The 21,676-nt window shown below is 46.7% G+C and overlaps 2 protein-coding genes across 2 annotated transcripts in view; one reads left to right on the forward strand and one right to left on the reverse strand.

The window, feature by feature from the left end:
• LOC130125550 (regulator of G-protein signaling 6-like) overlaps positions 1–327 on the forward strand; it is a 186,334-nt gene extending 186,007 nt beyond the window's left edge. The window contains exon 17 of the mRNA XM_056295135.1: positions 238–327. Coding sequence (XP_056151110.1) covers positions 238–288 — 51 coding nt within the window. The 3' untranslated portion in view covers positions 289–327. The remainder of the gene's footprint in view (positions 1–237) is intronic.
• Positions 328–7,405: 7,078 nt separating this feature from the next.
• Positions 7,406–21,676, reverse strand: part of LOC130124785 (laminin subunit alpha-2-like) — a 147,317-nt gene continuing 133,046 nt past the window's right edge. The window contains 10 exon segments of the mRNA XM_056294134.1: positions 7,406–8,664; positions 9,078–9,297; positions 9,684–9,814; positions 11,470–11,601; positions 11,903–11,981; positions 12,690–12,767; positions 15,505–15,585; positions 16,783–16,878; positions 17,446–17,539; positions 20,636–20,748. Of these exon segments, the coding sequence (XP_056150109.1) occupies positions 8,504–8,664; positions 9,078–9,297; positions 9,684–9,814; positions 11,470–11,601; positions 11,903–11,981; positions 12,690–12,767; positions 15,505–15,585; positions 16,783–16,878; positions 17,446–17,539; positions 20,636–20,748 (1,185 nt within the window). The 3' untranslated portion in view covers positions 7,406–8,503.

Genomic DNA, 21,676 nt, shown 5'->3' on the forward strand with positions numbered 1-21,676 from the left:
CTGATGAATCCTACTCGTTCTAGCTTTAAGTACGTCAACATAATCGCTTCCTCCCTCTGGTGCTTTCCTGTGTATTTCAGATTTTGCCTCACGTCTGCTTCTTTTCTGACATTATTCCTTCCACCTACGCGTCCGTTCTAAATCCTTGGCCTAGTTATTCAGCGATGTGGAGAGAATATGCGTTTGCGTTTGAGAAGTGTTTTAATGGCTATTCCTCCCACCTCCTCCTGTCTCCAGGGCAAGTCACTGACTGGCAAGCGGCTGACGGGCCTCATGCAGTCTTCCTGACCAGGCCTGCACGTAGAGGAGGACCATCCATGCCTAGGAGAGCTGCTTGCTTGGCTTCGGTGGCAAAACGTTGTTTTAGAAGCGGGGGGAGGGGTGGGTGGGGTTCAGTGTTTTGAAGGGCCAGAAAAGGCTCGGGACTGGCGGCCAGGCTCACCGAGTCTCACGGCGCCCTCGTTTACTTACCTCAGATCAGTTTAAGAGGACAGACAGCATGCAATAAATCACACTAGACCTGACACCAGGACAGCGCTGCAGGGCCTAAACACCAACCTGTAAACACTGCTGCTCTTCTTGGGATGGGAGGGTCCGAATAATTTCTGTAACCAAACGGAACGTCAGGCTTGACTCTTATCTATCTACACTCATTAATAGGGTAGCCCACGTATACTGGCTCTCCCTTTACTTTCAGTGCTATAACTAACGGAATGCTTGAATGCCTTTGACGCTCAGAAGAGACGTAGACTTAATTCAGTAGCTCGCTGTCTTGTTTCATGTCATTCACGAGGAGGATATGAGGGAAGGGAGAAAAGAAGGGGGGGGCACTAAATTCGTTCACACTCGAGGAGTGAATGCCTTTTTGCTCTTCACGTTGATGGCTGCATTTTCTACACATCAATTAAGGCAGATCAGTCAGGGTGCCGCTATCGAAGGCGACGTACAGGTAGGCGAGTGAAGTGTCGAAGTTGATGAGGTGAAGGAATACACCAACTATTTGGCAAAAAAAGAGAAGCTTTTTGATCAGCTTACCATTGTGTGATGAGGCGAGACCGGTACCGGTTTCACTTCTCTGTATGCAGTATCTATTGGGTTCACTGCAGTGCATGCTAAACATTTAGCTGACTGTGTACTTAGTGGGCAGTTCAAGCTAACTATATACATTCAAAAGCACAACAGCACACTGGCTAGCTAACACAAAGTGGTGCAACTGCTACCAATGTTTTTGTAATCTCAACAAAAAAACGTATCAGTGGATTTACTTGTCAGAGGATGGTGTATTCCCTGCAGTGGATGTGACATTAGGACCGATGTATCTTCTAAACATTCCATTCGAGGCCTGCCCCATCTCTGCACACCCTGAGGCCGAGTGGGAGGACCCCTTAGCATTTTTCACTGTGTGTAAAGAGGACCATGCTAATAAAGGGAGAATGCACAACACAACGAGAGTCCATTGTTTCATCCAAAATAAATGTGCAACTGGAAGCAGGAAAGGTGGATTTGATGATGTCTCGTGATTCTAAAGATTGTATTGTCCTCGGTACGTGGACTCAGCTGAGACTAGGAACACACACACACACACACGCACATAGATACAGGTTGATGGAGCAAGTTTCAAGGCAGCCTGTAGGTTTGTGACTTGGTGCAAAGAAGGGTCATTGCAGCTACGACTTTGGGACTGGAAACACATGAGGAAATGAACTAGAAACTGTGTCCAGGCCACAATCCAGTTCAGTGTAGTCCACCCACACACACAAAACAGTGCTGTTGTACAGCATGGCAATGCGTTATCCAGTCTTCACATCACCTCTAGTGGTTGTACAGTGCAAGTGCTGGTTTAGTGGACTACAGTCGGTGTGTTTCCTCTTGTTTATATGAACACAGAGCAGAGAAACCGAGAGAAGGAAGGACAGATATTAAGGAGCAGAGTGATGTAGATTACCAAGGTGCTAAATATTATCTGGTAATGAGAACATAATTTACTTTTTGAAACGGGGCACAGTGGATTTATGTACCAAGTGAGTTAAATGAGCTAGCACTGCCATCTAGTGGAGATGGTATAAAAAGGGGGTGCAATAAAAGCAGGCTTTTGACTAATGCTGTTTTATAACTAAAAGAAACATAAAACTATCCAAAAACAGTTAGTGTGTGCCTTGAATATTAGCCAGGTTAAAAAAAGGACATGATGTCCTGAAAATCAGTCACAACTGTTTAGCCCAAGTGTCGGCATACACATTAAAGTTATTAATGCTCTTAATTTATGCAAGTGGTAATAGATAATTCCTGGAGAGCAGAAGGTGTTCTAACATATTAGCTAGTAGCATTACAACACGATTCATCATCAGTGTGTGAACCCATGCACACGAGTGTGTTTGTATATTTGTATGTATGTATGTATGCATGTATGTATGTATGTCCATCCGTCCTTATCTTAACCGCTTATCCTGCTCTCAGGGTCGCGGGGATGTAGGTATGTATGTATGTATGTATGTATGTAAACATATGTATGTATGTACTATGCATGTATGTATACATATGTAAGTCTATATATGTGTACATATTTAGGTATATATGAATACGTATGTATACATGTGTATATATGTACACGTATGTATGTCCATCCATTATCCAAACCGCTTATCCTGCTGTCATGTTCGCGGGGATGCTGGAGCCTATCAGCCATTGGGCAGCAGGCAGAGAGAAAAGTGAAATGAAATGTATGTATACGTATCTGTATGTATGTAAGTATGTATATGTATGTATGTGTGTGTGTGTATGTATGTATGTATACATATGTATGTATACATATGTATGTGTGTATACATATCTAAATCTGTATATATGTATACATGCGCATGCATGTATCTGTGTGTGTATGTATGTGTGTATACATGTATGTATGTATGTATGTGTACATATGTAGGTATGTGTACATATGTATGTATGTATGCATACATATGTAAGTATACATGTGTATGTAGGCATATATGTGTATATGTGCACGTATGTATACATATGTGTATCTGTATGTATCTGTGTATGTATGTATGTATACATGCGTATGTATGTATATGTGAAAACATGTACATGTATGTATACATATGTTTGTATATGTATGTACACACATGTATGTATGTATGTATGTATGTATGATTTAATGTATGTATGTGTGTATGTATGCATGTGTGTATGTGTGTACATACATGTATGTATACATGCATATGTATGTATGTATGTATGTATGTATGTATGTACGTACATGTGTATGTATGTATGTATGTATGTATGTATGTATGTATGTATGTGTATACACGTATGCATAGTAGTATTTTTAGCTTTTGGTCTTCATGTGTGTATATCTTTTATTGTGTTTGCTGTGTTTGTCTGTGTCTGTCTTGCACTGTTTGGTGAAGCCACAGCCCTCATTTCATTTTTAACATGTGCCTGCATATTGTTTTTAATGACAATAAATTCAATTGAATACATATGTATGTATGTATGTATGTATGTATGTACACATATGTACTTATGTATGTACGTACACATACATATATGTATGTATGTACGTACGTATGTATGTATGTATACATATGGCCATCCATCCATTATTCAAGCAGCTTATCCAAATTCAGGTCGCAGGGATGCTGCACAAGGTATGTATGTATATGTATGTATGTGTTAGTGTGTGTGTATGTATGTATACATATGTAGGTATGTATACATGTGTATGTACATCTGTATGTATGTGTACATATGTAGGGAGGTATGTATGTATGCATACATATGTAAGTATACATGTGTATGTAGGTATACGTGCACGTATGTATACATGTGTATCTGTCTATGTGTGTGTATACATGTGTATGTATGCATCTATGTATGTATGTGTATATATGTACATGTGTGTATACATACACATGCACGTATGTATGTATCCATGTGTATTTATGTATATATGTGTGTGTGTACATATGCATGTATATATACATATGGCCATCCATCCATTATCCACACCGTTTATCCAAATGCCGGCCGCAGCGATGCTGGACCCTATCCAACCAGTCATTGGACGGCAGGCAGGGAGACACTCTGGACAGGCCGCCAGACCATCGCAGGGTATGTACGTATATGTATGTATGCATGTACACTACCGTTCAAAAGTTTGGGATCACCCAAACAATTTTGTGTTTTCCATGAAAAGTCGCACTTATTCACCACCATATGTTGTGAAATGAATAGAAAATAGAGTCAAGACATTGACAAGGTTAGAAATAATGATTTGTATTTGAAATAAGATTTTTTTTACATCAAACTTTGCTTTCGTCAAAGAATCCTCCATTTGCAGCAATTACAGCATTGCAGACCTTTGGCATTCTAGCTGTTAATTTGTTGAGGTAATCTGGAGAAATTGCACCCCACGCTTCCAGAAGCAGCTCCCACAAGTTGGATTGGTTGGATGGGCACTTCTTTGAGCAGATTGAGTTTCTGGAGCATCACATTTGTGGGGTCAATTAAACGCTCAAAATGGCCAGAAAAAGAGAACTTTCATCTGAAACTCGACAGTCTATTCTTGTTCTTAGAAATGAAGGCTATTCCATGCGAGAAATTGCTAAGAAATTGAAGATTTCCTACACCGGTGTGTACTACTCCCTTCAGAGGACAGCACAAACAGGCTCTAACCAGAGTAGAAAAAGAAGTGGGAGGCCGCGTTGCACAACTGAGCAAGAAGATAAGTACATTAGAGTCTCTAGTTTGAGAAACAGACGCCTCACAGGTCCCCAACTGGCATCTTCATTAAATAGTACCTGTTAGAGCCTGTTTGTGCTGTCCTCTGAAGGGAGTAGTACACACCGGTGTAGGACATCTTCAATTTCTTAGCAATTTCTCGCATGGAATAGCCTTCATTTCTAAGAACAAGAATAGACTGTCGAGTTTCAGATGAAAGTTCTCTTTTTCTGGCCATTTTGAGCGTTTAATTGACCCCACAAATGTGATGCTCCAGAAACTCAATCTGCTCAAAGAAGTGCCCATCCAACCAATCCAACATGTGGGAGCTGCTTCTGGAAGCGTGGGGTGCAATTTCTCCAGATTACCTCAACAAATTAACAGCTAGAATGCCAAAGGTCTGCAATGCTGTAATTGCTGCAAATGGAGGATTCTTTGACGAAAGCAAAGTTTGATGTAAAAAAAATCTTATTTCAAATACAAATCATTATTTCTAACCTTGTCAATGTCTTGACTCTATTTTCTATTCATTTCACAACATATGGTGGTGAATAAGTGTGACTTTTCATCGAAAACACGAAATTGTTTGGGTGATCCCAAACTTTTGAACGGTAGTGTATATATATCTATATATCTATATCTAGATATATATATGTGTGTGTGTGTATGTTTATGTATGTATGTCTGTACGTATAATTATATATACCTGTGTATGTATGTATGTCTGTACATATAAGTATATATATATACCTGTGTATGTATGTATGTGTGTATGTATGTATGCATGCATGCATATGTATTTATGTATGTATCTCTGTGTGTGTATGTATGTATGTATGTATGTATGTATGTATGTATGTATACAAGTGTATGTACAGCTGTATGTATGTGTACATATGTAGGTATGTGTGCATATGTATGTATGCATACATATGTAAGTTTACATGTGTATGTAGGTATACATGTATATATGTGCACATATGTATACATAGGTGTATGTGTACATGTATGTATAAATATGTATGCATGTATACATGTGTATTTATGTATTACGTACATATGTATACATGCGTATGTATGTATGTACACATATGTATGTATGTATACATGTGTATGTATATCTGTATGTATGCGTGTGTGTATGTATGCATGCATGCATGCATGTATGTATGTATGTATATATGTATATATGCATGTATGTATACATATGGCCATCCATCCATTATCCAAGCCACTTCTCCAAATTCGGGTCGCAGGGATGCTGGAGCCCATCACAGCAGTCATTGGACAGCAGGCAGGGAGACACCCTGGACAGGCCGCCAGACCATCACAGGGTATGTACGTATATGTATGTATGTATGTATGTATGTATGTATGTATGTATACATATGTAAGTATTCATATGTATGTAGGTATATATGTATATATGAGCACATATGTATGCATGCGTATGTATGCATCTATATGTTTTATATATGTATATATGTATGTATGTATACATGCATTTGTATGATTGTGTGTATGTATGTATACATATTTATATCTGTATGTATGTATGTATGTACATATGCATGTATGTACATATGCATGTATGTATACATATGGCCATCCATCAATTATCCAAGCCGCTTATCCAAATTCAGGTCGCAGGGATGCTGGACCCTATCCCAGCAGTCATTGGACGGCAGGCATGGAGGGAGACACTCTGGACAGGCTGCCAGACCATCACAGGGTATGTACGTATATGTATGTATGTATGTATGTATGTATGTATATGTGTGTATGTTTATGTGTGTATGTTTATGTATGTATGTCTGTACATATAAGTATATATGTATGTATTTATTATGTATACATGCGTATGTATGCATGTATGTATCTCTGTATGTATATATGTATGTATACGTACATGTATGCATACATGTATATGTATTTATGTACACATATGCATGTGTGTATACATGTGTATGTATGTATGTATGTATGTATGTATGTACATATGCATGTATGTATACATATGGCCATCCATCCATTATCCAAGCTGCTTATCCAAATTCGGGTCGCAGTGATGCTGGAGCCTATCCCAGTAGTCATTGGGTGGGAGGCAGGGAGACACCCTGGACAGGCCGCCAGACCATCACAGGGTATGTACGTATATGTATGTGTGTATGTATATATATATATATACGTATATCTGTGTGTGTACATATACATGTGTATTAATGTATGTATGTGTGTATGTATACATATGTATATTGATGTATGTATGCATAAATATGTATGCATCTATGTATACATATGTATGTATACGTACGTACGTACGTATGTACGTATGAATGTATTTAAGTGTTTATGTTTGTGTGTAGGTATGAATGTAGTGTTTGGAAGTTCTCACACACGTTTAAGTTGGTATGTAGTAGAGGTTGGTAAACGTACTTCCAATTATAACCACAAAAAAAATACATTATCGTATGGTTTGCTACGGGGCTTCTAAGGGGACATGGGGAAGAAAAACAAATCTAGATACATGTTTTTCCATTGGGGCGGTACAGGCTTAACATTATGTGCTTACACTGACAAGTCGTCCAAACTGAGACACAACGTCCAGGTCACAGAGTACACGTGTAGACCATAGCTAATTGTTAAAATAAAAGCACAACAACGTGTTTGATACTGAGAGAATTATATTTGCAGAAAGTGAGGATAACATATCTTCAACCACACCATACAACAGACACTGCAACAGCCGTGTGAGACCTGAAGTCAAAATAAAAACCAGCTCCAACTTGAAGAGGATTTGGCGGTGATGACAAACTCATTCCCCTGATAACACAGTACCTCGTAAGGGTTCAGGAGACGGAAAAACTGAGTCTTTGTGGACTAGGGTAAAAGGAATTATAGAGGACACGTACTGGTTGGGATGAAGGCCGACAGAAACAGATGCAAAGAAGAAGGAACACAAGGACAGATCTGTACCGTCCTCTGGCTAAACCGGCCATGCAGTCAGAAAAGCCCCAGTTATACACTTATACTCAAGGCTCAGCGTTTTCGGTTTTTATTATTCAAAGCCATCCAGCATGCCGAATTTCGCCACAAGAGGACACTGTTACATAACCTCACACGAACAGGAACAACTTTTGGATCCGTGGAAACATAAAATCTGGGTGAAAATCAGTTTAAACCGACCTGCTCCTTTTAAAAAGTCTGGGTATTTTTTTGGTGAAAACGCCGAGCCTTGCTTATACACAACTATCCGGACAGACAGAAGTAACTCAACACCAGCTGTGATTAAGAGATTCATGTGTGTGACAGACGTTTGACAACAGACCTGCCAGATCTGTCACTGATAGTGGCACTTCACAATACACCAAGCTGATCTTACATAAATACTCTTACATGATGGCACACATATCCCCAAAAATAATAATTTTGAATCTTTTCTCTGAGCTCAAGGCTTTTGCACACGACATGGGGTGAGCACAATGAGGCGTCCACATGTTCCTGATTCAGAACGCCACACACTAGTAGACATCAGTTCTTCAATACAGATGAATACAGCCTCATTTGAATATTTAATATTGTATACACAGTCAGTGGAAGCACTTGAAGTGTGCTAATTAATTCTTATACTTTTCATAACTATCTTCTGTGTGAGGAGTTTTCTGTTGTTGAGGAAAAATGGTAAAAAAAACAAAAAACAGATATATCTAGAAACTTTGGCGAACTCTGAATCCCGGCCCTGCTGGATGGGAATATATTAGGAGTAAGGTGTTGGTTAAGCTGCTACAGAAGGACAGGAGAGAGGCTGGACTCCCTTTATCTCAAGAGCTTTGTTGAACTGAACCGTCATGACCTTAGCGGCCTTGGTAATCTTCAGGTTCCTCATACACCCTCTGAAGGAGGTGCTGGTTGAGACAGCGACCTGACGAACCCCATCTGGAGAGCGACAGAGAGATTATGAGAGCATCTTACCAAAAGACACACACACGACTTCAGACTTCATTAACACTATTCAAATCAAAACATGTACACATTATCCTATCTCAATAACCTATAGAATTTAAGGATGTAAACTGTTTTGTAAAAAAGCAAGAGGGAGAGAGAGAGAAGGTGGATAGAGAGGGATAAGGGAAAGAAAAGGAGCAGGGGGAGGATAGGTGGAGGGAGATGTAATCTACATATGCTACTGCTGCATTTATCTTTATCTAAACTCTTCTCTCAGCACTCATGTAGTCGGGCTATTGTGTTGACATTTCTGTTAGCCTGTATGTGTGAGTGTGGATATAAGTGTGTGATGTTATGTTTTCTGTTAGCGATGTTATGTTTTCTTGTATGTTTTCCTGACATACCTGGATAACCCCCTACGTAGATGGGGTCGTTGGTATCGCAGGTGTTGGATCGTGCGTTGGGACTTTCTGCTTGGCTCTTTTTCTCGTCAATCACTAGCTCCAGCCTATGGCGTAGCTTGTGGGCAGTAACAGAGTGCCACTGGCCATCACAGAAGCCCGCCCCCTCAGGCTCATACTCCGCCGTGATCCGACCAGCTCCGTTGTCAACGTGGAAGAGGAGCTGTGCAGAGAATTAAATCTTGTATCATTTTAATTCAATAACATACTATGTGACTATGAAACTGTTATATATCCATGTGGGCATGCTACCACATCACACCCTGACAGACTTAAAATACAAAACATCGCCCATTCTGAAGTTCAGCTTTTAAAGATATTTGCTCCCTTCATCATGTAGAGCTCAGTGGCTCATTTAACTTGTCAGAGTCAAATTGTAGCTGCTGGGAGCCCACACCGAAAAAATGAAAGAAAGAAATGCAAACTTTCAAGTTCAATTGTGTTTGTTATTTTTGTATGTATCTACAATGACTTAGTGTAGCTCCAAATCCAGCCAACTGTGTAACTGGTACTAGTGTGTGTGTGTTGTATTTCTGGGTGTGTATGCACCTTGCCCTGGTTAATCTCCAGTCCCAGTCCGTCATTGGCCTGGTTACTGATCGCCAAAAGAACCCCAGTAGTTCTGCTGGTTCTGAAGTCCAATGCGATGGTCACATCTAGTCCCACCCTGTAGGAGGAGACTATGGAGAAAGAGACAGGGAGAGACAGAAAGACAGCATGAGCAAGAGGGACAAAGAGAGAGGGAGAGATGGACACAGTCAGAGACAGGTTAACAATACAAAAGTCTTATAGAGCTTCTTATTAAAGAGTGGTCAGATTTCTGGAGAGTAGGATATTCCACAGCCCTTTTAGCTCTGATCTAATCTTGCCTATATCATCTTGTTCTTTTTTGGATTCCCCCCTTTTTCTCCCCAATTTTATCTGGCCAATTACACCCCACTCTTCCGAGCTGTCCCGGTCGCTGCTCCACCCCCTCCGCCGATCCGGGGAGGGCTGCAGACCACCACATGCCTCCTCTGATACATGTGGAGTCACCAGCCGCTTCTTTTCACCTGACAGTGAGGAGTTTCACCAGGGGGACGTAGCACATGGGAGGATCACACTATTCCCCCCTCCTCCCCCAACAGATGCCCCGACCGACCGACCAGAGGAGGTGCTAGTGCAGTAACCAGGGCACATACCCACATCCAGCTTCCCACCCGCAGACACGGCCAATTGTGTCTGTAGGGACACCTGACCAAGCCGGAGGTAACGTAGGCATTCGATCCCTGTGTTGGTAGGCGACGAAATAGACCGCCACGCTACCTGGACGCCCCCTCATCTTGCCTATATTTTGAAAAAGTCCGTGTGATGTACTTGCAGGGTTGATGGACAGTCTTGGAATATGTGGTTTAGAGAAGAACCCACAGTTTTGGGACTACCCTGAGGGTGTTTTGGGACTACCCTGAGGGTGTTTTGGGACTACCCTGAGGGTGTTTTGGGACCATCCTGAGGGTGTTTTGGGACTAACCTGAGGGTGTTTTGGGACCATCCTGAGGGTGTTTTGGGACCACCCTGAGGGTGTTTTGGGACTACCCTGAGGGTGTTTTGGGACCATCCTGAGGGTGTTTTGGGACCATCCTGAGGGTGTTTTGGGACCACCCTGAGGGTGTTTTGGGACCATCCTGAGGATGTTTTGGGACTAACCTGAGGGTGTTTTGGGACCATCCTGAGGGTGTTTTGGGACTAACCTGAGGGTGTTTTGGGACTAACCTGAGGGTGTTTTGGGACCATCCTGAGGGTGTTTTGGGACTAACCTGAGGGTGTTTTGGGACCATCCTGAGGGTGTTTTGGGACTACCCTGAGGGTGTTTTGGGACTAACCTGAGGGTGTTTTGGGACCATCCTGAGAGTGTTTTGGGACTAACCTGAGGGTGTTTTGGGACCATCCTGAGGATGTTTTGGGACTAACCTGAGGGTGTTTTGGGACCATCCTGAGGGTGTTTTGGGACTAACCTGAGGGTGTTTTGGGACCATCCTGAGGGTGTTTTGGGACCATCCTGAGGATGTTTTGGGACCATCCTGAGGGTGTTTTGGGACCATCCTGAGGATGTTTTGGGACCATCCTGAGGGTGTTTTGGGACCACCCTGAGGGTGTTTTGGGACTAACCTGAGGGTGTTTTGGGACCATCCTGAGGGTGTTTTGGGACTACCCTGAGGGTGTTTTGGGACCATCCTGAGGATGTTTTGGGACTAACCTGAGGGTGTTTTGGGACCATCCTGAGGGTGTTTTGGGACCACCCTGAGGGTGTATTTTACTACTCAACACAATCTCAGCACCGCACGTCTCATCTCACCTGCTTTGAGGTAGCCAGTGCCATCAAAATAGGTCCCTGACTCGGTGTCGACAAAGCAGCTTCCCACCATATGACTGGCGGTGGGCGCAGCCATGTCCAGTTTAAAGTCCTCAGTGCCGACCTCAGAATGACCTAGACAGACAGACGGAGAGGAGAGGAGGATGGAGGGGAGTATGATGGACAGAGACACACACACATGGACACACAGAGGGATGGAACGACAGACGGTAACTAAACTTGGCACAACCTGAAAAGTCAACGTGAACTTTACTGGGAAGTTTTACGTCTCCTAGTGGTTAAAACTTCAGGAAGAGACACACAAAAGTTTAAATTTAGACCCCTGTCAACGCCTGTTGGATAGACGCGTCACAGGGGTGATGCATCGGTTGAACCAGCACATACAAATTATACAAACTCAATGTAAACAGGATACCTGTGGAGCCCGCTTTACCACTCACAGCCCCGCCCGTCATTTTCAAGTTGCGAATACACCCGTTCACGCTGTAGACGATCTGCACGGAGGGAAGCATCGAGACACAGTGATGAAAAGCAGTCATACTTCTCACACGTGTGTGTGTGTGTGTGTGTGTGTGTGTGTGTGTGTGTGTGTGTGTGTGTGTGTGTGTGTGTGTGTTCTTGTGCTTGCTACATAGTGAGGACCGGGACAGGTTTTTAACCAACAGAGTGAGGACATTTTTGGGAAGTAGAGACATTTTGGCTGGTCCTCACTCTGTTTCCATTGAAGTGGCCTCCTAAGGTTACGCAGATGCTACCCGCTGTTTCCTCACAGGTCCTCACTTTTGGCTCACAATGAATTTTTTTTACTCCTGTCCCCCCCCCCCCACCACCACCACACGCTTTTGCTCTCTGACTCCCCCTATAGCCATTATTCCAGTACTGCACCAAAATGATCCCAAAACTTCTAAGCATGTAATCCTGCACTGCTGTGTTGTGCCGCGAGGCACAACCAGACATGGAATGAAGAGTTTTGTAACAGACAACCTGACGTTACACACAAGACAACCGTTACACACAAGACAACCTGACGTTACACACAAGACAACCTGACGTTACTGAACAGAGTGACTGTCTCTGTGTTCACGTGTCAAACAGAACGGTCGGTCCTCACTCTGTGGGTTTTTTTTACTCAGTCCTCACTATGTAGCAGGTACAGGAGTGTGTGTGTGTGTGTGTGTGTGTGTGTGTGGCTGTGGGTTTACCGGTCCTATTCTTTTGGTGGTGTAATTCAGTGGTAGTCCGCCTACATACAGGTTTCCCACTACATCCAGCAGGTCAGCCTGGGGAGAGAGAGACACACATGAGGGCTGCAGAGGACACAGAGACACACATGAGGGCTGCAGAGGACACAGAGACACACATGAGGGCTGCAGAGGAGACAGAGACACACATGAGGGCTGCAGAGGAGACAGAGACACACACACATGGCTGCAGAGGAGACATAGAGACAGATAAGGGCTGCAGAGGAGAAAGAGACACACGAGGGCTGCAGAGGAGACACAGAGAGACACACGAGGGCTGCAGAGGAGAAAGAGACACACATGAGGGCTGCAGAGGAGAAAGAGACACACGAGGGCTGCAGAGGAGACACAGAGAGACACACGAGGGCTGCAGAGGAGAAAGAGACACACGAGGGCTGCAGAGGAGAAAGAGACACACGAGGGCTGCAGAGGAGACACAGAGAGACACATGAGGGCTGCAGAGGAGAAAGAGACACACACACATGGCTGCAGAGGAGACATAGAGACAGATAAGGGCTGCAGAGGAGAAAGAGACACACGAGGGCTGCAGAGGAGACACAGAGAGACACATGAGGGCTGCAGAGGAGACAGAGACACACACACATGGCTGCAGAGGAGACATAGAGACAGATAAGGGCTGCAGAGGAGAAAGAGACACACGAGGGCTGCAGAGGAGACACAGAGAGACACATGAGGGCTGCAGAGGAGACATAGAGACACACGAGGGCTGCAGAGGAGACACAGAGAGACACATGAGGGCTGCAGAGGAGACATAGAGACACACGAGGGCTGCAGAGGAGACACAGAGAGACACATGAGGGCTGCAGAGGAGAAAGCGAGACACACACGAGGGCTGCAGAGGAGAAAGCGAGACACACACGAGGGCTGCAGAGGAGACACAGAGAGACACATGAGGGCTGCAGAGGAGACATAGAGACACATGAGGGCTGCAGAGGAGACACAGAGAGACACATGAGGGCTGCAGAGGAGAAAGCGAGACACACACGAGGGCTGCAGAGGAGACACAGAGAGACACACGAGGGCTGCAGAGGAGACATAGAGAGACACACGAGGGCTGCAGAGGAGACACAGAGAGACACACGAGGGCTGCAGAGGAGACATAGAGACACACGAGGGCTGCAGAGGAGACATAGAGACACACGAGGGCTGCAGAGGAGACACAGAGAGACACATGAGGGCTGCAGAGGAGAAAGCGAGACACACACAAGGGCTGCAGAGGAGACACAGAGAGACACATGAGGGCTGCAGAGGAGACATAGAGACACATGAGGGCTGCAGAGGAGACATAGAGACACATGAGGGCTGCAGAGGAGAAAGAGACACACGAGGGCTGCAGAGGAGAAAGAGACACATGAGGGCTGCAGAGGAGACACAGAGAGACACGAGGGCTGCAGAGGAGACACAGAGAGACACATGAGGGCTGCAGAGGAGACACAGAGAGACACGAGGGCTGCAGAGGAGACACAGAGAGACACATGAGGGCTGCAGAGGAGACACAGAGAGACACATGAGGGCTGCAGAGGAGACACAGAGACACACACGAGGGCTGCAGAGGAGAAAGCGAGACACACACGAGGGCTGCAGAGGAGACACAGAGAGACACACGAGGGCTGCAGAGGAGACACAGAGACACACACGAGGGCTGCAGAGGAGACACAGAGACACACACGAGGGCTGCAGAGGAGACACAGAGAGACACACACGAGGGCTGCAGAGGAGACACAGAGAGACACATGAGGGCTGCAGAGGAGACACAGAGAGACACACACGAGGGCTGCAGAGGAGACACAGAGAGACACATGAGGGCTGCAGAGGAGACACAGAGAGACACATGAGGGCTGCAGAGGAGACACAGAGAGACACACGAGGGCTGCAGAGGAGACACAGAGACACACACGAGGGCTGCAGAGGAGACACAGAGACACACACGAGGGCTGCAGAGGAGACACAGAGAGACACACACGAGGGCTGCAGAGGAGACACAGAGAGACACATAAGGGCTGCAGAGGAGACAGAGAGACACACACGAGGGCTGCAGAGGAGACACAGAGACACACATGAGGGCTGCAGAGGAGACACAGAGACACACACGAGGGCTGCAGAGGAGAAAGCGAGACACACACGAGGGCTGCAGAGGAGACACAGAGACACACACGAGGGCTGCAGAGGAGACACAGAGAGACACATGAGGGCTGCAGAGGAGACACAGAGACACACACGAGGGCTGCAGAGGAGACACAGAGAGACACATGAGGGCTGCAGAGGAGACACAGAGACACACACGAGGGCTGCAGAGGAGACACAGAGAGACACATGAGGGCTGCAGAGGAGAAGCACGGGAGGCAGACAAGAGGCTGGGATGACAGACGCTACAGTGGTTTACAGATAAATCAGTATAAATCTGCTCCACGCCATCTACCAGATGATGTACATGACAGACCCCCACAGAGCCTGGCGGAGGAGATGGGGTTACGTTTTGCGCCCCGTCATCCAAACCCCACGTTTTCAGATGCACCAGTGAACCAGTCTGAAAAGTTCTTGCGTATTCTTCTTCGCTTGTCAAAACACTGTGTGTGCTTACATTTACATGTTCGTCTGGCTTCGCTGTGAGCCAGACAGTAGAAGAAGAACGTGGCTGTGTAGCTTTCTCATGCCAACAGATACAGAGAGGCCATTATCAGCGCCAGCCACGTATTCATCCCCCGAAACCAGCCCGGTGGACCACATGGACCCGGAGCACACGTCAGAAGTTTACCTTTTTCGGACTGGTCATCTGTTTAGTGTAGCGCCTGTCCACCAACAACAGACCTCTCTGTTTGTTCCGAAGCATACGGACCTGAGAAGAGAGCAGAGACAGCCGATGGACACAAATACAGAGGGATCCAGCAGAGACACAGAGATGGACAGACAGAGGGAAAGATGGAAAGACTCCTTCCCCGTTTCAATTATCTGTCGAACCAACTTCCACTGGAAGTGAGCGCCATTTTAAACGACAAAAACCGTACGACGGCGGCCGGGACCCTCTGCACACCAGCGTTACTCTGACAGAGGTCGCTCGATGGCGACCGGATGAATGATAAGTCCTGAGCCAGAGGGTGCACAGAGCTCCGCACGGGCCAAAACCTCCAGCCCGACAAAGTCTCCACTTTGTCAGCCCCAGCCCGACCCGAGACGGACACCAATATCACTTTAAGCTCTCTCTGAGGCTCGTTCAGACACACACACACACACACACACACACAAACACACACACACACACACATCCGTATGTATAAATAATATCTATCATATTAACAATATAATCAATATTCCAACATTTTATTAATAATATAATCAATATACCAACACTTTATACAGGAGCCTATGCGTGCTCTGCATGTATACGGGAAGTTAAAAGAACCCGAGTCTGACCCAAGCCCAGTATGTAATAGGTACTTAAAAAAAGGGGGGGGGGGGTGGCGTCCGGGTAGCGTAGCGGTCTATTCCGTTGCCTACCAACATAGAGGATCACCAGTTCGAATCCCCGTGTTACCAACGGCTTGGTCGGGCATCCTACAGACACGATTGGCCGTGTCTGTGGGTGGGAAGCCGGCTGTGGGTATGTGTCCTGGTCGCTGCACTAGCGCCTCCTCTGGTCGGTCGGGGCGCTTGTTCAGGGTGGAGGGTGAACTGGGGGGGGAATAGCGTGATCCTCCCACGCGCTACGTCTCCCTGGTGAAACACCTCACTGTCAGGTGAAAAGAAGCGGCTGGTGACTCCACACCTATGGGAGGAGGCATGTGGTAGTCTGCAGCCCTCCCCGGATCAGCAGAGGGGGTGGAGCAGCGACCGGGACGGCTCAGAAGAGTGGGGTAATTGGCCGAGTACAATTGGGGAGAAAAAAGGGGGAAAAATCCACAAAAAAAGGAAGCCCCGAGGCCAGCTCGAGTCGACTCGGCGTGCCAGGACCCGTCAGGACCCGGTGGGCTTGCAGACCTCTAATCTAAAACACTGAGAAGTGAAGCCTGACTGGCTGACAGCCGTCTTACAGTACCTTGTGCCAGTTGCCATCGTTGACAGAGAAGGGGATGCAGCCCGACGTGTTCCCATGACCCAGATCATAGCCCAGACACACCTGACCCTCCTTCACCTGCAAGGAGGGAGGGAGATGGGTGGACAGAAGGGTGGAACATGTAGAGAGGGTGACACACATGAATACCATGACACGTAGTACCATCACCGTTGGCAATATATGTAGTACGCATGAGTCCAAGCGAAGCCAGGACCGCCACCGTGAGGCGGTGCATCGACTCTTGCACCGTGCTGGTGTTTAGTCTACTGTGGTATCTTGTTGGCTCTTATGTGGGGCCGTCTTAGAGTCCCTGCCCCCGGTGTGGCAGTCTGGGTAAAGTGTCATGGTCTTGTAATGTAATGGGTGTGCACCTGTTAACCAGTGTACGGCCCCCAGTTATCTGCTTCAGCAAACGGTGTGGAGGAGAATGGCACCAAAATAAAGGAAACCAGGAAGTTAGACAGCAACGGCAAAAAACACTGAGAAGAACGAGGAGGGTAAGGAAAAGAGAGGGACAGCGAGAGAGAGAGAGAGAGAGAGAGAGAGAGAGAGAGAGAGAGAGAGAGAGAGAGAGAGAGAGAGAGAGAGAGAGAGAGAGAGAGAGACACACACACAGCCTGACCTCTGAATGCACCGACAGTTTACCTGTATGACAACAAAATCAGCGTGGTTGATTCTCGCCATGTACAGGACAAGCCCCGACTCCTCTTTGGTTCTCAGCTCAAACTCCAGTATCAGCCTAACACACACACACACACACACACACACACACATAGATGTCCAGGATTATAACAAAACAATGGTAAGTAGGCGTCCGGGCGGCGTGGCGGTCTATTCCATTGCCTACCAACACTGGGATCACCGGTTCGAATCCCCGTGTTACCTCCGGTCAGGTGAAAAGAAGCAGCTGGTGACTCCACATGTATCAGAGGAGGCATGTGGTAGTCTGCAGCCCTCCCCGGATCAGCAGAGGGGGGCGGAGCAGCGACCGGCACGGCTCGGAAGAGTCGGCTAATTGGCCGGACACAATTGGGAGAAAAAAAGGGGGAGGGACAAAAAAAACTGGCAAATAGCTTAAAGCACCTGCTACTTATATATATATAAAAAAGATCAGATAAATAAACTGAAATGCCAAGTTTCCAACTTTTTTCCATTTCCCTGATCTCTCACTTCATGAGTGTGTACTTTTACACACCTGGTTAATTAGACTTTCACTCTAAGTAGGACATCCACCTTTTTCACTACTTATATTCCCAAGATGCATTTTCCTTGTAGACCATCTGAAGTTGTGCTGGTCTTGATGAAAACACCTCTGTGTAATGGATTTCCCTTAATAACCAGAAAAAAAAAGGGGGGGGACTGAAAAATACTGTTCACAGCAAAGAGAGTACTGCATGTGCAGTACTCTCATCATGGACCATCATGTCAGCAGGGCAGTGAGGGAGAAGGTCCAGATGAGAGAGAAGGTCCAGGGGAGGGAGAAGGTCCAGGTGAGAGGGAAGGTCCAGGGGAGAGAGAAGGTCCAGCTGAGAGAGAAGGCCCAGGTGAGGGAGAAGGCCCAGGTGAGGGAGAAGGCCCAGGTGAGAGAGAAGGTCCAGGGGAGAGAGAGAAGGTCCAGGTGAGGGAGAAGGTCAAGGGGAGAGAGAAGGTCCAGGGGAGAGAGAAGGCCAAGGTGAGAGAGAAGGTCCAGGGGAGAGAGAGAAGGTCCAGGTGAGGGAGAAGGCCCAGGTGAGAGAGAAGGTCCAGGGGAGAGAGAGAAGGTCCAGGTGAGGGAGAAGGCCCAGGTGAGAGAGAGAAAGTCCAGGTGAGAGAGAAGGTCCAGGGGAGAGAGAAGGTCCAGGTGAGAGAGAAGGCCCAGGTGAGGGAGAAGGTCCAGGGGAGAGAGAAGGTCCAGGTGAGAGAGAAGGCCCAGGTGAGGGAGAAGGTCCAGGGGAGAGAGAAGGCCCAGGTGTGAGAGAAGGCCCAGGTGAGGGAGAAGGCCCAGGTGAGAGAGAAGGTCAAGGGGAGAGAGAGAAGGCCCAGGTGAGAGAGAAGGCCCAGGTGAGAGAGAGAAAGTCCAGGTGAGAGAGAAGGCCCAGGTGAGGGAGAAGGCCCGGGTGAGAGAGAAGGCCCAGGTGAGAGAGAGAAAGTCCAGGTGGGAGAGAAGGCCCAGGTGAGGGAGAAAGTCCAGATGAGAGAGAAAGTCCAGGTGAGAGAGAAGGCCCAGGTGAGAGAGAGAAAGCCCAGGTGAGAGAGAAGGTCCAGGTGAGAGAGAAGGTCCAGGTGAGAGAGAAGGCCCAGGTGAGGGAGAAGGCCCAGGTGAGGGAGAAGGTCCAGGTAAGAGAGAGAAAGTCCACATGAGAGAGAAGGCCCAGGTGAGAGAGAGAAAGTCCAGGGGAGAGAGAAGGCCCAGGTGAGGGAGAGGGCCCAGGTGAGAGAGAAGGCCCAGGTGAGAGAGAAGGTCCAGGTGAGACAGAAGGCCCAGGTGAGAGAGAAGGCCCAGGTGAGGGAGAAGGTCCAGGTAAGAGAGAGAAAGTCCACGTGAGAGAGAAGGCCCAGGTGAGACAGAAGGTCCAGGTAAGAGAGAGAAAGTCCACGTGAGAGAGAAGGCCCAGGTGAGAGAGAGAAGGCCCAGGGGAGAGAGAAGGCCCAGGGGAGACAGAAGGCCCAGGTGAGGGAGAAGGCCCAGGTGAGGGAGAAGGCCCAGGCGTAAACATAGCACCATTGGAGCAGGTATGGAGTCAATGGCTTCCTCAAGGACTTCGGCGGAGGGGTGGGGGTGTGCTTGCCATATGTGTGTGTGTGTGTGGGGGGGGGGGGGAGGGGGTCCTCCAGTAAAGAAAGGCCTGTGACTACTTGGTCCCTGCTCTCCTGAACAGCTTTAATAGCGTGGGGGAGGATATTTTGCCAGCCATGTGCCCCAGGCTGAGCCTGCATCTAACTACACCGACACAGCATCATGAGGAGGACAACTTCTGATACCTGAGGAGCCATCAGAGACATCTGTCCTGGGACTCGACATTACTTGCACAGAATCACAACCCCCCGCCCCCCCCCCCCCCAAAACACCCCCCACACTCAAGTACCCACCGTTTCCTGACCAAACGTCTCAATCGTTCATCCATCCATTATCCAAGCTGCTTACCCCAATCGGGGTCACGGGATGCTGGAGCCTATCCCAGCAGTCATTGGGCAGCAGGCGGGGAGACACCCTGGACAGGCCGCCAGGCCATCACAGGGCCCCCCCACCCCACCACACACACACACACACACACACCTAGGGACAATTTAGTCCGGCTGATCCACCTGACCTCCATGTCTTTGGACTGTGGGAGGAAACCGGAGCCCCCGGAGGAAACCCACACAGACACGGGGAGAACATGCAAACTCCACACAGAGGACGACCCGGGACGACCCCAAGGTTGGACAACCCCGGGGTTCGAACCCAGGACCCTCTTGCTGTGGCGCCACCGTGGTGCCCCTAAATCATTCAACAAATGAATTACTACATGATTACAACGGCCTTCTGGGAGTCATGTTCATGTCTCAAATGGAACGGAGAAAGACATTTACTACATCATCGTTCGGTACCGCTGTATTATAAAAGGTCCACTGGGCACTGAAACAACAGCTCACACCACCGGCTCTTCAGCGCGGTGGGTGTGTGCTTGTGTAAGATGTGCACGCATCTCAAACAAGACTCTTGTGGAGTTTGGCCTGACAGATGGTTCTCCTTGACTCGACTAAAACCTTGTTATGCAAGAAAAAAAAAACATGCCAGCACAAAAAAAATCATCTCATCTAAGAAAAAAACAACACAACACTGAGTAATTTCCAACTTGGACTAACGCCATACCTCTCTCTGACTTTGGCGTCGTCAAAGGCGAAGGTCATGTGGCTGTTTCTCGTCAGGCCAAACTGGTAGGCCTTCTCCAGGACCGCCGGAGCGGAGGCTGACCCACAGGAGTCCTGGGGACCGGGCACAAAACACATCAGTCAAACATCAAGAACGCGTCTGCTGTTGCTTCTGAGCCACACGAGCCTCGTCTTCTTATGTCATGTGATCATCTTTAATGGTCACATGACATGTGGCTGCGAAGTACAGTGTGCAAGTTAAAACACATGGGGGACGGGTGTTTTTAGGTGAGTGTTTTTTAGAGGGGTGAGTTTACAATTTCAGGAGGGATATTAAAATAGATCAGAATATAAAATAAAACATGATTCTATGAAGGCCCTGTTACTGTTTGCATAAACTTCAGCTGGTACTTTCTGCTAAAGGGCGAAGCTGCATCGATTACTAGAGGGTGTCAAGTGCCGAGTCAAGGGTTTGACCCTTTACAGTCAAGAATGTAACGTTTTCATTGTTGTCCAAGGTAAACTATATATTAAGTTATTTTGTGAGTTAATTTTAATTATGTATATATGAAGCCTTTTTGTTAAAACAAAAGATGTATATATGAAGCTCTTTTATGTATATATGAAGCTCTTTTATGTATATATGAAGCTCTTTTATGTATATATGAAGCTCTTTTGTTTGTCTTTATCATGAATTAGTGTGATAGAGATGGCATGAACTCAGTTCTTATCTCCATTGTTCTAGAAAAGTGCTATATAAATAAAATTATTATTATTATTATCTGGATTTTTTTTTTAAATGGTCACTTTACCGGTTGTAGTTCAGCTTTACACCAGCAGATGTCACTGTTGTAACACGCACAGGGCCTCCGAGTTCGACTGCACTGCTGCTCTCATCTACTTTTTACTTCTACTGTAATCTGCACCTCCTTTTCTTTCTTTCTTTCTTTCCTGTGACCTTTTTCGTTAAATCACACATCCCTCCTCTTGTATTCTCTATCTTTCCTACGCTCTCACCCCCTACATCTCCTCCTCGGCTCTC

The sequence above is a fragment of the Lampris incognitus genome, chromosome 15 (genome assembly GCF_029633865.1).
Source record: "Lampris incognitus isolate fLamInc1 chromosome 15, fLamInc1.hap2, whole genome shotgun sequence".
Taxonomy (NCBI): Eukaryota; Metazoa; Chordata; class Actinopteri; order Lampriformes; family Lampridae; genus Lampris; species Lampris incognitus.